Source organism: Triturus cristatus, chromosome 5_2 (genome assembly GCF_964204655.1).
Source record: "Triturus cristatus chromosome 5_2, aTriCri1.1, whole genome shotgun sequence".
Classification (NCBI taxonomy): domain Eukaryota; kingdom Metazoa; phylum Chordata; class Amphibia; order Caudata; family Salamandridae; genus Triturus; species Triturus cristatus.
This window is the reverse complement of record NC_140588.1, coordinates 616,123,906-616,140,182: the sequence shown is the minus strand read 5'-3', so window position 1 is coordinate 616,140,182 and position 16,277 is coordinate 616,123,906. Positions and strand designations below refer to the sequence as shown.

At 41.4% G+C, this 16,277-nt stretch overlaps 1 protein-coding gene across 2 annotated transcripts in view; it reads right to left on the bottom strand.

The window, feature by feature from the left end:
* Positions 1-16,277, bottom strand: part of LOC146829075 (glycine receptor subunit alpha-4) — a 787,414-nt gene that overhangs the window by 124,270 nt on the left and 646,867 nt on the right. For both annotated transcript variants that reach the window (XM_085606653.1, XM_085606652.1), the window contains exon 8: positions 7,075-7,224. In XM_085606653.1, coding sequence (XP_085462779.1) covers positions 7,075-7,224 — 150 coding nt within the window. The remainder of the gene's footprint in view (positions 1-7,074; positions 7,225-16,277) is intronic.

Below are 16,277 nucleotides of genomic sequence, written 5' to 3'. Positions count from 1 at the left end.
TGGTTGCAGTCAACCACATAGGGTCGTAAATTGCGACCTCACTAGTGAATATTGTAGGAAAATGGGAAACTTTTTGATGGGGGTGAAACCCTACTCCGGCAGTAATCGCAATTCTTGTCAGAGGGAAGACACATGCAAACCTCAAATGAATCTGTGCTTAACTGTTCGGTAGCTTGGCACAAAAGCAATCAAGCTTAATTTAGAGGCAATGTGTATATTATGCATTCAGCACTTCCAACAGTAATAAAGTGAAAACACAACACAAGAAAAATCCTAAACAATTTAGAAAAATAAAGTAAATGTAATTAATTATTTTCCAGCAAAACGACAGAAACCCAATCAGTACAACCAGAGAAATGCAATTTTAAAGATTTAAGTAGAAATGGTGCTTAAAAGCTCAAAGGGCCAACTGTGGTTATTTAGATGTTCCGGACCAGGACAAAGTCACAAGTTCAGGCCGACCACGATGGAGAGTGTGCCGGATACAGGGACAAAGTTATGTGTGCTAAACAAAGTACGTTACTCTTGTCTAGCATAGGTCAGCGGAGGCTCTGAGGAGCAGCAGGGCTGTGATGCGAGGTCCTGCAGCAAGGATGCATTGTGCGATGGCAGTTCAAGGAGCTCACCATTTCTGATGGGTCTCGGCACACCCTCAAAGAGGAAATCATTAGGCTTCAGATTGAGAGGTGTAAAAAAGAAAAAAACAAACCAGAAGGACTTTTCAAACTATGCACCAGGATCTGGAACAACATCCCCATATCCATTAGGACTGCCCCATTGCTGCTCCAATTTAGGAAAGACTTGAAGATGCACCTCTTTAAAGAACACTTCATCACAATGCATCAACAGTCCACAGACCAGCTCCCTCGGTAATAACTTGTTGACTTTATGCTTGGCTTCGACCCGGTTTCACCAAATTTCAGTGGCTTTGTTAATTTAAAACAAGTATGTTTTAACTGACATTTTCATCTAATTATAACATCACTTTAACATTTAGTTTTTTTTTATTGAATATATATATATATTATTAAAAAACAAAGGTTAAACTAATGTTATAGTTAGGTGAATACGTCAGTGACAACATTAACGTTTTGGACAAAAAAAATAAACACAGAACTTCACCAATTATAGCTAACAGAGCAAACTATAACTTGCACCACTGCCATGCACTGCCTATGACCCCATATTTCATCACTCATGAAATGTTCTATGACATCTTTTATGACATCACTAATGACATCTCAAATGACATCAATTATGACATCATCCAATGAGGGTGTTAGTTTATTTTACAATTTACATAGCTTCGGGTAAATATCATAGTACTTTTCTACCTAATGTGCACAACTTTTGTCCAGCGAACAGGTGTAACTGCTCACAAAATGCATGTGCTCCTAATGCATCATAGATGTATAGAGGTATTGAACATGTTATAAATCTTTGTATTGAAGAGTAACTGTGTGTGCAGATGACAGTTGATGACTTGTGTTCAGCATGTGTCATACAAGTTTTTTGGTTCTGCAGAAAAAGTTTCCAACTTGGCAAAGATTCTACCTTGTAGATACTAAGTATTGTAAGTAGCCTTGAGTTATTGGATATAATCGTCTCAGCATGACAATTTGTACATAATATAGAAGACTTTGTTCACCATGTACTAATCTAAGTACATGCGCTACTTTTGCTTCAGAAGATGGGTTATCTGTAACGTTTTCACCACAGTACAAAGACTGCAGGTAGTATGCTCTTTAGCACCTTCAGACCTTGGTTATTTTAAGCAAAAAGTTTTATTTTTTACAAGCGTTGCATAAATTGTACACTGTTGTTAGAAGATACTTTTTAATAATCTGTGGTGTATTTCACATGAGAGTTTCACTGTCTGCAAACAGTGTGGTACAGAACCCACTTTTCTGCTCCTATCCACTTAGTTTCTCAGTGCAGGTTCAGTGACTGTCAGGAGCTTGACACAGGTAAAGAATATCCATAGTAGGGCATTAGTTATGTAACAGGGGTAGGGCTACATCACCACGGGTAGGGAAACAGATCAAAAGTGTTCTCTCAGTGGGAGGGAGTATTTTTGAAATCCTGTCCGATGAGATTGGACTTGGTGTTTGCTCCCACTTGGCAGGAGTTTTGAAAATGCTCCAGTGAAGTGAGAGCAAACACAGGCTTGCCTGCCAGCACCTCTTTGGGCAGGGAAATCCCTATCCTATCTCCCGAGGTGGGCTCCCTGAGGCATAGCATCTGAGCTGGCTCCGGCAGTGGGCTCTCTGGGGCATCTCAAGTCTCAGGAAGGGAGCTGTGCGTCCCCCCTCCCTATACAGAATATGTTCAGCCATTGGCGTGGACTCCCCGGGGCCTCTGATGGCCCGGGGAGGGGGGCTGCACATAGCCCCCTCTCTATAAACAATGTTTTTGGCCCTGGGAGCTGTCTCAAGAGGGCCACACAGCCCCCTTTGCCAGTCCTGGGGGTTGGCTCCCTGGGGCTTATAGTTTATAATTGCGTCCCGGGCCTCCATTTCTTTTATTTAGAGACCACAAGAATCCTGTGGTATGTGACATTCATTGACTCTTTTTTGGCCCAAGGGTCACCCTGGGTCCCCCATTGGGGCCTAGAGGGTCAGGGTATTCCTACCCTGCCCCTATATATCTTTATTTTTAATACATTTTGGACAAGATACTAAGGGGCTAATTACAACTATGCCGGTCCTGGGACCAGTGTATACGCGCTGGCAGTCCACCCACCTCAGAGCATATTCTGAGTTGCATTTTCACCACCCATTTCATAGCGGTGAGCCCGCCATCAAAAGTGTGGTGGACATGCAAGTAAGGGGGCCCTAAAAGGGCCTGGGGGTGCCTGCGGGGGGTACGTGTTGTGCCCACTTGTCCCTGCACAGTGTGGCATGCACGCCATGGTGCATGTCACACCATACAGGAACGTGTTGAAGGCTCTGTCCTGGCTACAGTCTGCTGTTAAGGCTCTACTATGAGCCTAACACAACCGCCACCATGAGACTGCAACAGCACTGCCTGCCTGCCCTGCATTCAAGTTGGAATAAGGCAGGCAGGTGCAGCACAGGCTTGGAGGTCCTCCTGGCATTGTAGCAGTGGTGGTGCTGCAGGACGACCGCCAAACTTGTAATCGGCTCCTCAGTTCCCAAGGTCTGTAATGGTTGCCAGCAACATTTTTCTTATGTTGCTGCGAGCCTATCAGAACACTCGCTCTTGCAGGAGTTTGACTCTCACAGGAGTGAGATGGCCCAAGGGAAATAAAGCATCCTGGGCCAATCAGAATGCTCTGATGTTTTGAAGTAGCCGCGGGACCATGATGTAGCTTCCTGCCGAATTTGGTGTAATTCCTTTCAGCAGGTTTTGCTGTAGCCCGTCTTAAAGAAGTTACATAGGGATTTTGCATTTTGGGACCCCCTTTTTTTCTCGAACCCCGCTTGACAGATCACCCCGAAACTTTCCAGGAAGGAGCTGATGTGGATGAACTTTTTTTGGAACTAAAGATTCATCAGATGGGGCAAAAGTTATTAGCAAACCAATAAGCGGTCTTTCTAGGGAAAAGCAGACCAAATTATAACTACATACATAAAAAATGCAATCCCCGTTTGCCCATTACAAACATTATTAATAGCATTTGTAATTGCAAGATTGGTGCATCAATGCTCCTGTTAAGGGCTATTTTATTACAAAGCTTGTTTTTTTGCCCTCACACATTTGGAGCTCCTGGTGAGGCACTTATGATCATGGAATGGGCTATCATGAGATAAACGTCTTACGCATTTCAAATGCTGAAACTTTAAGAAAATACATATTATGTGACGTGGCCATGTTAATTATAAAAACAAATGAATAGTAAAGTTTTTTGTAAAGGCTGCTCTTGGTTGTGCAATAAGGATTGTGTAGACCTGTATTTAGTCCAGAGCTCAGCAGAGACACGCCATCTGTCCTTTAATTTTCATCTGTGAGGTGAGTCGTGTTTTCTGGGCAAAAGCTGTCTAGGAGTATAAACCTTATGTGCAGTGACAGGTGGGCAGAGTTAACACAATAAGCTAGCTTTGCATGATCTCTACAAAGCAGTTGCTTTTTTCTTATGGAGTTCAGAACAGTGTCAGCTTAATTGTGTCTCATTTCCAAGTGCAAGGAGCTTTGTAGTTTTTGCAACTCACTGGCCGCAAGAGGATGTTGTGTTAATATCAAGCAAGGTGTGTTGAGTTGCCATTGGTCCTCTATGAAATTTAATCATGTCCAACGTGGTTGTTTTTAGGCAGATTTATTGAATTTAGGAAGAGTTATGAGTGCCTTGTGGGCCTCAGGCAAGATCTGCTACCCCTTACCATTTACATTGGTCACATCCCCTGAGGAGCCAAATGAGTTTACTTTAGGCTTTGAGTAACCAACATCACCAGCCCAAGCACAGAGGGGCTTAATCTAACTAGACTTAAAAATATTATTCTGAAAATCCAGTGATGTATGTAAAAAAGAAATTTTTACCAAGGTTATGTCCAGGGTCTGATTAAGACAGAAATAGGCCGAGGCAACAAATAAAAGTGTCTCTCGTTAGCAAATCAGATTATTACAAATGTTTCCATCATTTGCAAATCGGGCAGTGTTGAACTTGTTAAGATATGTTGTATAGGTGTTTTGCATGGTATGGGGGACATAATGTATTTGTGCTTTCTAAAGGCAATGTTTGTGGTAATAACAGGGAAATGTTGGCACAACTTACATTACCACACTCCTACTGGTCAAACACAACAGGAGAAGTTGGCCACAGTAGCCATTTTGAATATAGTTAAGTTACAGAAATGCAGTCTATATTCAATACTGCCTTGCATCCAGTGTCTCACTTGTAGGTGTCATGGCCTAGATAAACCTACCGGGCAATTGACAAGGTAGTGAGCTCAACGTGGGGTGAATTGCATTTGTCATTAAAGACTTCTCTACCACTAAAGTATTTATTTGCTGCATATGTTAAGTAGGGTTGCAAATTCAAAGGCAATCATGCATGTACTGAATTTCTAAGCCACTGTGGGTACAGAAAGTCTATACAATTAATGCATGACACGACTTGTTCAACTTTCTAGGCCAGATACAGAACAAAAATATATGGCAATGCTATGTTTCCTTTGAGTGCATGCCCACTGCTATACTATGCATTGACGGCTGGACCAAAATTTTATGTATAGGATTTTAACCTGCTGCTAGTTCTCCCCGTACCCACAAATCCTGATCATGATTTTAGACCTGCTGGCTTTGAAAGTCCAGCTCATCTTTGCAAGAGGTAAAATGGTTCTTACAAGTATCAGACCGCAGTTTCCTAAATCAGACGCTAGGGGCCTGATTCACAAAGGTAACCTACAGTTTTGTTTAAGTTTAGTCTTTTGAGTAAGTTTACTACTTTTCGGTATTCACAAACTGCACTTATGTTGTAAATACCACTTTTGTGGTAAGTTCAGCAATACACATGGCCAGCCACTGGTTATGCAGCACTCTCTCATTGAAAATAATGAGGTTATGGGCTTAAAATAAAACCCCATAGTAAATAATGTGAAATTGAATTAAATTAGATAAAAAATATAAATACATACAAATGAATGGTAACAATATTTTTCTGTAATACATATTTATTATTTAATTATAAAATATTTGATGAATCAAAATGTAATGGCCAGATGTAAAATAATTTGGAATTGCAGTTTCGAAATTGAGATTCCAACCAAACTGCAATAGAAGTCCCTACTACCTATCAGTAGTCAGTAAAAAATGTATGTTTTGCAACTGTAGTTCATTCATAAAACAATAATAAACACCATTGCGATACGATATTTAGAAGGGATGCCCTAAACACGTCACTCCCAAATACTGAATCGCAAAACCAAATTATGATTTGGGAACAAGTCTGTAAATCGCAATTTGGCTTTTGCACATTTCACGGCATTTGCGACCTCCAAAGTCCTAAATTACTACAAAAGTGCAGTGTGCGAATACCAAAAAGGAGTAAGCTCACTCGAAAGTGTAACCCTACTCCACAGTGCAGCCCTCAGGCTTATATTCTGGGAGAGTTGTATTGATTCTGGTACAGGCTCATTCAGAGCCCTTGGATAGAGCAATCGCTGAGTTTTCCCTTACACATTTTAAGATTAACAAACTGAGGAGTCACAGTGGAAATATTAATATTTATGCCATTCATCTGAGTACATTTTACCAAAATTACATTCAGTTAGTTTTCATAATATAGTCTTTCAGATTAAAACTGGTGTTTTAATGCATTGTATTAAAGTAAAATATTGGGTTCAATAAAAATTATTTTCCCAATCAGACATTGGTAGGAACCCTAATCCTAAACTAAACCAACCGTAAATGTATCCCTCACTCTTTCCTCAATCTTATCTAAAATTAACCCTGACCCTAACACTTACTCCTATCCTAACGTGATTTAACCTATAACTACACCTGCCTCTGACCATATCCGTTAACCAAACCCTACGCACAATGCTAACCTTATGTTTGTTTGCATTGGTATTTATATAGCATGAACCTAGCTTGAAAGCAACAAAGCACTATACATTACTTGGAGGAATGGGAAACGATCATGTACAACAAGTGGAGATTACAAAAATACAATTCACACATTGCACTCAAGATGCTTTTGCACCAATTTGCACTGCAAAAGAGCGAGATAAAAATCATTAAACAGATGTAGCCTGATGTAAGATGGAAGCGGGGTGTACGAGGGGGCATGAGATTAATGCGGTAAGCACATGTCCCCAAGCGAAGAGAAGGAATATAGATGGGGATAGACCATTCCTAGAAAAATAAGAGAGGAGTATGATAGAATTGGATTGTATTTGAATCCCCATCTTTAAAAACAAAAGATGGGGTGGAAGTATAGACAGCCACATATGCTCTCCAACAAAAAACAAGGAAAACCACATGAGGCTAAAATCCTATGTATTGAGCATCATATTTTTTCCAGCTGACATTAACACATTGGCAAAAATGAAAACATGACAACAGGGGAGACAGGGCACCGAGTTTGGAGCAGGAAGCAATGAATAACAGCCTCACCATTCTCTGACGTCTTTGTCTTCTTCGCAAGCGGAGAAACTCTTTGTGCTGGCGGGAGACAAAATTTACTGCGGCGTACTCCAGCAGAGCAGCAAACACGAAGAGCAGACACACTGCCATCCAGATATCGATTGCTTTCACATAGGAAACCTGGAAATCGACCACAACATTAGTTGCGCTTTGCATAACATGCATTACTCCCCCTGCAGGGGCATAGTTAACAATAGTGCAGCAGGTTCAGTGGCACAAGGGCACAGGAGTCAGAGGAGCCTAATGCACTCGAATTATGACTGTATGTCAGAGCCTAATCAAGGAAAGAGGGCCCATTTTACTTGGCCCATCAGAGCGTTGCACTGAAGTATACAAAACAGTGATGGATGGAATGCTTGAATTAATCTCAGCCACCAATAACTAATCCGGGAAGCATCCCAGTCCATTGCTATTGTGCACGCCAGGCCACTTTCAGTGTGGACGCAGCTGTATGCAAATCAGTCTTGACCCTGCTCCAAAAGGAACATTCCAGTCCGAACTGCTAGCCAGGTCCTCCCTGAATTGGAACGCAAGCAACCCAAGATCACTGGCATTTTTCCTACCCCACTTCCTCCCAGTACATTTTCTGCATCAATATCTCAGTAAATATCATAAAAAGAACTCACATAATGGCAGAATTTGCACGCATTTAGGAACAAGCATTGGTAAAGCCAATAGGTCTGACATTGACATCTTGCCTTCTGGCAATTCTTGTTTTGGTTTGCCATGCTTTTTGCAAAACTTTATTGATTAGGAATATGTCAGACCCTCATCAATCTAAAAAAAAAAATTGCCACAGGCCCCAAAAATATTTTGGGGTAAAAAAAACACACACATACACACGCACTATAGAACTTCTTTGCAATGAAGAGAACTATTTTGCGAGTGGATGTGTTCCTTTTGAAAGGGCAGCATGCTGTAATCTGGAGTGAAGTCAGACAATAGCTGAAGTGGGCCGATACATTGCCCCATAATACATGGGTGGGTGGAAGAAAATGTGAATGACACAAACCAAGACCTATAGGTAACTATGTTATACACATATATTTTGTAAAAAATCAAAGGGTCTTGGCTGACAAAGACCTAAAAAAGTCCCTCAGCCTGACATTGGGTGCAAGCCTCTTGCCTTTAAGAAAGAAAGGAACAAAGAACAAAAGAATGAACACAGGCAAGAAAGAAGGCTAAAAAGAAAGAATGCAAGAAAAAAGGCAACAAAGAAAGAAGGCAAGAAAAAAAGGCAAGGAAGAAGGTAAAAGAAAGAAGGAAGGAGAGAGAGAGAAAGAAAGAATGAAGGAATGAGAGCAGGGAAGAGAGGAGGAATGAAAGGAGGAAAGAGAAGGCAAGAAAGAAAGAAGGTAAAATGAGGTAGTAAAGCTATAAGGAAGAGAGAGAGAAGGAAAGAAAGAAAGAAAGCGGAAGAAAGAAAGAAAGACAGAAAGAAAGAAAGAAAGAAAGAAAAAGAAAGAAAGAAAGATTGTGAAATTTGCCAAATTTGCTTTCTACTAAATATGTAACATTTCTCAAAATTAGACAAAATTTTACATAGCTATGCAAAATGCAAAATCAGTCAATTGGTGCTACATTTTATTGCGCAATGTGTCCTTGCAAACACATTTCGACCAAGCACCATTAGCAATAGCTGCTTGCATTCTGTTGTTCATGCTCCTTCGCTGCAAATTTGCATTAATTGTACATTTTTATGGTAAATGGTGTGTAATTACATGAGGTAACATCATGGTGGAATTTCTGGAGTTTTGTGTATCAAGCGTATAGTGAAATTTCTGAAGCTACGCAATATATGCCTGCATCATTTACATTTCGCCCAGGCCTATCTGTATCCCAGCCTACCTTATGCAGCCTCTCGGTCTGCCATCTGACATCCATTTCTCAGCATGTATTTCTCAGCAATCGGTGTGTGCCACCCCTCCCTAATTCTAGCAACACAGAAGGTAAGCAATGCAACTATTTCTGCTTCTTTTCAAGTCAGATCTGTATAAGGTTGGATGGCATTGGCTGAAATCAATAAACATAGCTCTTCAGTTTTTGGAGAGTGGAAACTTTCCAGTTTCTCTGTTTCCGTAACATGACTAATGTCAAAATGCAGTTATGCAGGGCGATCAAGCACACATGTGTTAGCATTGCCAAAGTTAGCTTTCCAAGTCTAAGCAAGTCACACACACACTCTGATGAATGAGCCTGTTAACGTTGACATACAATCAGTCATGGTTTGCATTTAACATGCATCTTTTACCTGGAATGCCCTGCCACAAGTGACATCACAACACAGCAGCTAAGTACAGGCTGTCTTGTGTTCATTCAAGCACACCGCAGTACATACAATGTGATGATGTACATTTTCATTTTTTTGCAAGGTTTGTGGATTTACCACATCCCTCAATATTACAGTATTATTTTAATTTTGGGCCACTAGTTTTGGACTTCTGAGGTCACTCAAGCAAGCTTATACCACAACTACTCTGCTTAAATATGATGGCTCTTCTTCCCATTGCAGCCAATGCTTTGTGTGATTGGTTGGCTATTTATCAGGGCTTCAGACTGCCGCTGAGGAATAATAAATTAATAATAAAACAACACTAAAAGTGTAACCTCCTCCATTTTGCACCTGGGCCAATTAGGGAAACGCAGATCAGGATATATGTGCCCACAATTCAGAGTCAGATAACTTAGAGTTACATTGAACTATTTCCTCATAAGGGGACGTCACGGAATGAATGGGATGGTATGTTCCATGGGGCATTTGTTGTGGGGGGGTAGATGGCATGGACTTCACATGGGTAGCGGGGTATGCGTGGAGGGATGGGGTGGCTATGGGCCCTGGGTGTGGATTGTTGATGTCAGTTTCATCTGTTTCAATTTAGACAAGTATTGATGGGGGATTGATCAAGGGGGTTCTGATGTCGGATGCCATCCATAAGTTACACATCTTGTCAGGGAGCTGGAAGTGTTGTGATGTACCTCCATACTTTGTCATTGGTGAACGCACAGCTATCATTTGTGTACCGTTTGATTTTGCAAATCTAAATAAAGCTTTAAAAAAAAAAACTATTTCCTCATAAGAATAAATGCAAAATGTTATGGGGTTGGTCGGTGTATTAATCGTACTAACTGGTAATCTCAGTGAAAGCATGAAATGTATAATCAGATTTGAGGTATTCACTGTGCGTTTTGAAACCCTTTGCCATAATGTACAGAAGCAAATTCAAGGTATATTAACACTCATGACAGAAGATCTCCCACCTTCGCGCCCCTCTTCAAACCTCTTACAAATCCTTAAAAGCCAAATGCCAGCCTAGAACTTGAAAGGGATCACCCACAGCAGGCTGGGATACACGTGGCATTACACTGCCATCACCTTGTCGCTTTGAGGATGGGGCCCACTCTTGTCTCAATCTGCTCACTAGGACATCGTGGGCACGAGGAGGCAGAAGACATTGAAATGCCTTTGCACTAGACTGGGCAAACAGTGGGTGGAGTAGATGGGGTGGGAAGAGGTCCTTAGCCAGAAAACTAATATCATCCATTCCGGATTTTCACATAGCAGGAAACTCGAAAGGTATTTCAGTGCCATTATGCACTCAATCAAAACGGGGTCTGAATCACACTCTAGTAGAATTGGGAGCTAGAGTGAGAAAACCTTCCAGTGACTAGACTTCATATGAAATGCGTTTTGATAAAGCTGTGTTAACCATTCTTTAATATTCAAACCTATGACATTTTCCAAATGTCAGCGAGAGAAACATTTTAAATTCCAGCCATCAACTCTGCATTACACCAAGGTCTCCAGAAGCCTTTACATACAGATAGAACTTCCATTCTCAGCAGATGCTAGTTTGCCGAAAACTCCTCTGAGTTCCACCATGGCGTAATGGGTTTTGCATGGTGGCTTCACAAACTAGAGCTAAAGCTTCTATGACTCCTTTCCACAGGATGCCTTTGCCTCAGAATTTCTAGATCTCGGTTTCAAAGGGACTAAGCAAATATTGGCTAGACCGCTATCCAAGAACATTACATCACATCTCAGCTTTTGCCCTTTAGAGCATCAACCTGTATGTATGTGTGGTGGAACATAACCCTGAGCCATCAATATCTTTATTCAAGTGGCTTGATGACCAGATCCTCTGAGCTCAATCTGCTCAACCTCATTGTGCTGAGAATTCTTGCAGGTTAGAAGGCAGTTCCTCCATTAAGCTTAAACCCACCTGCAACCTCATCACTGGCCCTCTCCAGATATCCTGCCCTTGGCTCCTAGGACTTTCATGGAGGCACTTTCATGTGTTTTTGAGGATATGTTGACTCTACAATAAAAATATTGTACTGTTTTTGCCTCCTTGTTTTTTATGGTGGTTAGTGTTTTTCCTTTTTAACTTGTAAGAACATTTGACTAATCTCCTTTATTATTGTATTGTTTCCTAATTGTATTGTTTTACTTAAATTGTACCTTGAAGATCTTTATTTGTTCACATTATTGTTGTTTGATTGGTTAGTTAAATGAAACACCTCACACACAATCTCTGCTGCTGAAGCTAAGAGACCAAATAGGAGGCAACGTTTTCTAAATAGGAACACGTTTACCTCTTTAGAGTCTTCTGCCCATGCCTACTGGAGGAAAGCACAACATTGATGGCTGGAATGCTTGCAAAAAAGACTGACAATCTTGTAGAGGTGTTTTAACTGACAGGAATTGCTAAGTGGGTCAATATTGATATCCACTCACCGGGAGATGTCTAGGGACATGAAGAGAAAAATTCTTTCAAACAACTACAAAATAAATTCAATCTGGAACCGACTAGGACAATTCATTGGCAATGTATATCACTCGTCAAACACCCATTGAAAACTGCTCTCCATTAGAAAATAGGGTTTTGTAAAAATCACTGGGGAAGGGAGCTACCTCTTCCATATATAAATCTTTATTTAACAATACATCCGATACTTAGACTAGACTTACAGTGAAATAGGTTGTAGATTCTGGGGCGCTGGTCAATCTCAACTGGGAGGAAACACCGGGACATCGCAGAGAAGTGGCAATAAGGGCTGGATTCAGGCAGATCTAAATATAGATGCCTGATAGGATATAATATACAAGACTTCATTTGATAACATTTGGCATGCTTGTTTCAGATCTATGTCTTCACAGATGTGGTCAGTTGGGAGATTTTGTTCACACTGTCTGGTTGTGCACTATACCAAGATCCTTTTGGGAAGGGACTGGGGATTTCTATCATAAATTACATGGTCTCTGTAAGTTCTTGTGTTATTGTTTGAGGGGGGAGAAAATTCTTCTCAAGCAACAACTACAATCCTTGTCAGGGTGAACCACAAAAGTCACTACATTGACCTGAGCTTAACCCTATGGTAGCTTGGCACAAAAATAGGCAGGCTTACCTTAGAGTCACTGTGTTAAGTATTTATGCAGCACTCAAACAGTAATAAAGTGAATACACGATACTAGAAAAATCACACATTAATTTAGAAAAGTAGAAAAAATATTAATGAAGAAAATGACAAAAAAATGAATTAAATCTAATCAGTAGAATGGGAGTCATGATTTAAAAAGGTTTTTAGTGATAATTAGATCCTAAAAGATCAAACCACTAACCGCAAGTATTTGGTCGCTCGAGACCAAGGCAAAGTTAAAAGTTATGGCCAACCATAATGGAGAGCGATTCAGATACTCAAGGTGGATTGGGCCCAGTCACAGCTTACCTTTGGACTAAAAAGGAATTTTTAATAAAAGTCCTGGAGAAGATAGAGTTCAGCGGGGGAAGGCAGTAGGCTGCATCCGAGGAGGTCTCCATGAATACGTCGATGATGGTGGGAAAAAGCTCAGAGCAACAGAAGCCAGACTTCCAGGCTGAGGAAGTCATTGCTGTCAATGGGGAGCCTGTCACTGTTGAGCCCGGTGAAAAGTTTTACCTTTCAAACATAGCCAACCTTTTGGAAGCTGAAAATCCTCCAGCAGGACGAAGCTGCAAGCTGTAGCTGAAGAGGGCTGTTGAATACCATTGCTCGGAGGTCCCACTGAAAATTATTTGCTGCTGTGGAGAAGAATGTAACTGAAGCTACCTCGAAATCAGGCCACCCGGCGATGCACCTTGAGTGGATTGTGTGGCAGGTAGGTCCCGGTCTACTGTTGGTTCTTCTGGCACTTTTTGGTTAACATTTTTCCAAGTCCTACCTTTTAGGGTTAGGCAAGTGCAGCACATCTAAAACAACTTCAAAGGGTCCAGGAGTGTAGGGGCACTGCTTGGGCAGTTAGGACTCACTTCACCAATGGTTCAAGGTCTTTGGGGCTTGTTATGTCCATGTAGCTCACACAGGAGGCCAGCCAACTAGCCCTTGGAGTCACTCTGGTAGTCCTGGTCCTCTCTCCTCTAAGCAGCAAGACAGGCCTCAAGCAGCAGGGCCCTCCTCCGTGGAACCAGGCAGGCCTTAAGCAGAAGGATAGTCCTATGGAGTACAAGGCAGTCCTTATGGCATTTTCCACTAAGGAGGATTTTAAATTCCAATTCATTAGAGACCAGACTTAACATCCCTATCTGTTCCCAATCAAAAGTTAGGTCCTATTTAATGTAATAAGGTAACTCAATGTTACCCAATGGGAGAGATAGACCTTACAGTAGTGAAAGAAAGCTATCTAGGAGGTTTTCATGACCAGGACATGTAAAACTTAGAAACGAATGTCCTACATTTTAAATGCACCCTTCTCTATGGGCTGTGTATTGCCTACCTTAGGGGTGACATATGTTTTAAAAAGCAAGCCTTTAATAGGCCTGGCAAAAGGTTTATTTTGGCAGTTCAAATTGGCAGTTTTAAATCTGCAGTACAGGCTGCAATGGCAGGACTGAGGCACATTTTAAAATGCTATGTAAGTGGGTGGCACAATGAGTGCTGCAGGTCAACTGATAGCATTTAATTTACTGGTCCCAGGTACATGTAGTACCATATACTAGGGACTTATAAGTAAATTAAATATGCCAATCAATTGTAAGGCAATAGTTTCATATTTTAAGGAGGTAGCATATGCACTTTAGCACTTGTTAACAGTGGTAAAGTGCACAGAGTCTTAATACCAACAAAAATGACATTCAGAAAATAGGAGGGGTGAAGGCACAAAGTTTGGGGGAAGATCACACCAAGATAACAGGTCTAGCAGGTTCAAATAGGAGAAGAGGCGAAACCTATGCTATTGGGTACCTGGAATAACTATACCCTGCCTAAATTTACCAAACTTTTATGTGTCTTTGGCCCTGTGGTTGCTACATTTAACCTAGCCTAAGATGACTGAACAATTCATATTGGCTGGTGCATGGCAACTGACAAGCCTATGCTAAGATATGGGATTACTGGAAAATATGCAGAGGCCTGTCTTCACCTTACACCTAGATACCATATTAAGAGATGAGTGGTTGTTAGACCTCAGGGATCGATGTATATTGTTTCCATGTCGTACTTGAAAGCTCACCATGATATACACCCGAAATCTTCATGCAAGATTTTCCTTCAGACGCTTGTATGATTAATGATGCAACCAGGAAATGATGATGGACTACAATTTTTGTTATTTAAAAAAATCAATAAAATATGTTTAAAACTACTTGTACATCACGAGGAGGTGTGCCAGGGGAATTTCCTCCTCCATTGCACTAAACAACAGCTTTTCAAATTCACTAATGGACATGATTCATAGTGACCAGGAAGCCATGGACCTCAGCTACAAGGAGCTTCACACTGACCTTTAGGAACAAGAAGATCTAACTATTCTCACAGGTTAGTTAACATTAGGGGACTTTGCTGGAAAGCTTGAATAACTGCAGAGGGTTTTAGCTTTAGGTATTGGGTGTTTAAGGTACTCTAATACCTCTAGAGGCAGGTTAACACTTTTGGAGGTTCTTTGGTTGGAAACTGAAAGATCTTCCAATTGCAGGCTCTGTTGATAGTAGGGTCTAGGTACAGATGGGGACTGGCCATTAAAACAAATAGGGTGAATGCTCAGTCAGCCAGCTACATCAAAGGATGCAGGGCTTATTTAGGACTGCATCACTGCATTTGATTACCACATTCCACCCACTAAGCCATAGGCTTCCATCGGAAGAGAATACAACAAAATAATAAATTCTTGTATGGCTAAAGATAAACGTATTGTATGAACAGAGTTGTGTATGAGTCCTAATGTCCTTTCATCATTTTAAACAAATGACTGACTCATTGTGGAATTAGGGGTGGTAGATATGGTATGAGATTGGAAACTGGGTGGCAGCCACACCCTGGGGCTCATTTACAAGCCTGTTGTGCCGCCGGTGCATTACTTTTTTGGATGCACTGGCAGCCCAGTGTGCCTGCCTATATTTACAAGGCCGCGTAAAGCCACTCTGCATGGCTTTTCAGGGGCTTGTAAATATGCCCTCCTTTCACACATTACTCTGTGTGAAAAGGGAATTCCATGGTTGTTGCTGTGGGTGTTACCACACAACACCCATGGAATCTGACGCGTTCTCAGATTTACAAGGTTTGGTAAACCTAGGAATGCGTCACATTCCTATGCCTCACCAGGGAAGGTGTAAGGGAGGAGCAATGAGGAGAAGTACTTTTATTTGTCCATGTTTTTTGCTTTTTCTATGAGTGCTGCATTCTGCAGCACATATCGAAACAGGAAAACGTCTCTTGTGATTGTTTTTGTGCAGGAGGGTGCCATTCTTGCACAAAAACAATCACCACTACAACGCAGACACCCTTGCACCATGGCACATGGCTGCCTGCATTGGTGCATGGCAGCCCATTTAGCGCCAGCGCTGGGGAAAAGGACAGGGATGCACAGTATCTGATAGATATGGCGCATTGCTGCCATTTTATTTTGACACACGGCAGCGCAACAGGAAGGCTTGCTGTGCTGTGGTGCGCCAAAATATTGTAAATAAGGTCCCCTGACTGGGCTCCTGGTGGCACCTGAGTTCATCATTAGTTCCAAAGTAAGGCAATCAAGGAGGCAACAGGTTGCCCCTGCAAACAGTAAAGTTACCCTATTGTTTGTAAGTTAAATGGAAATCTCACTCCGCTACGAAAACCTAATGTCCATGTAGCAACTCTGACATTGTGAATCCTACTTTCAAATCCACAATTTAGGTACTGCAGTCACGTATACCTTGGTCGCC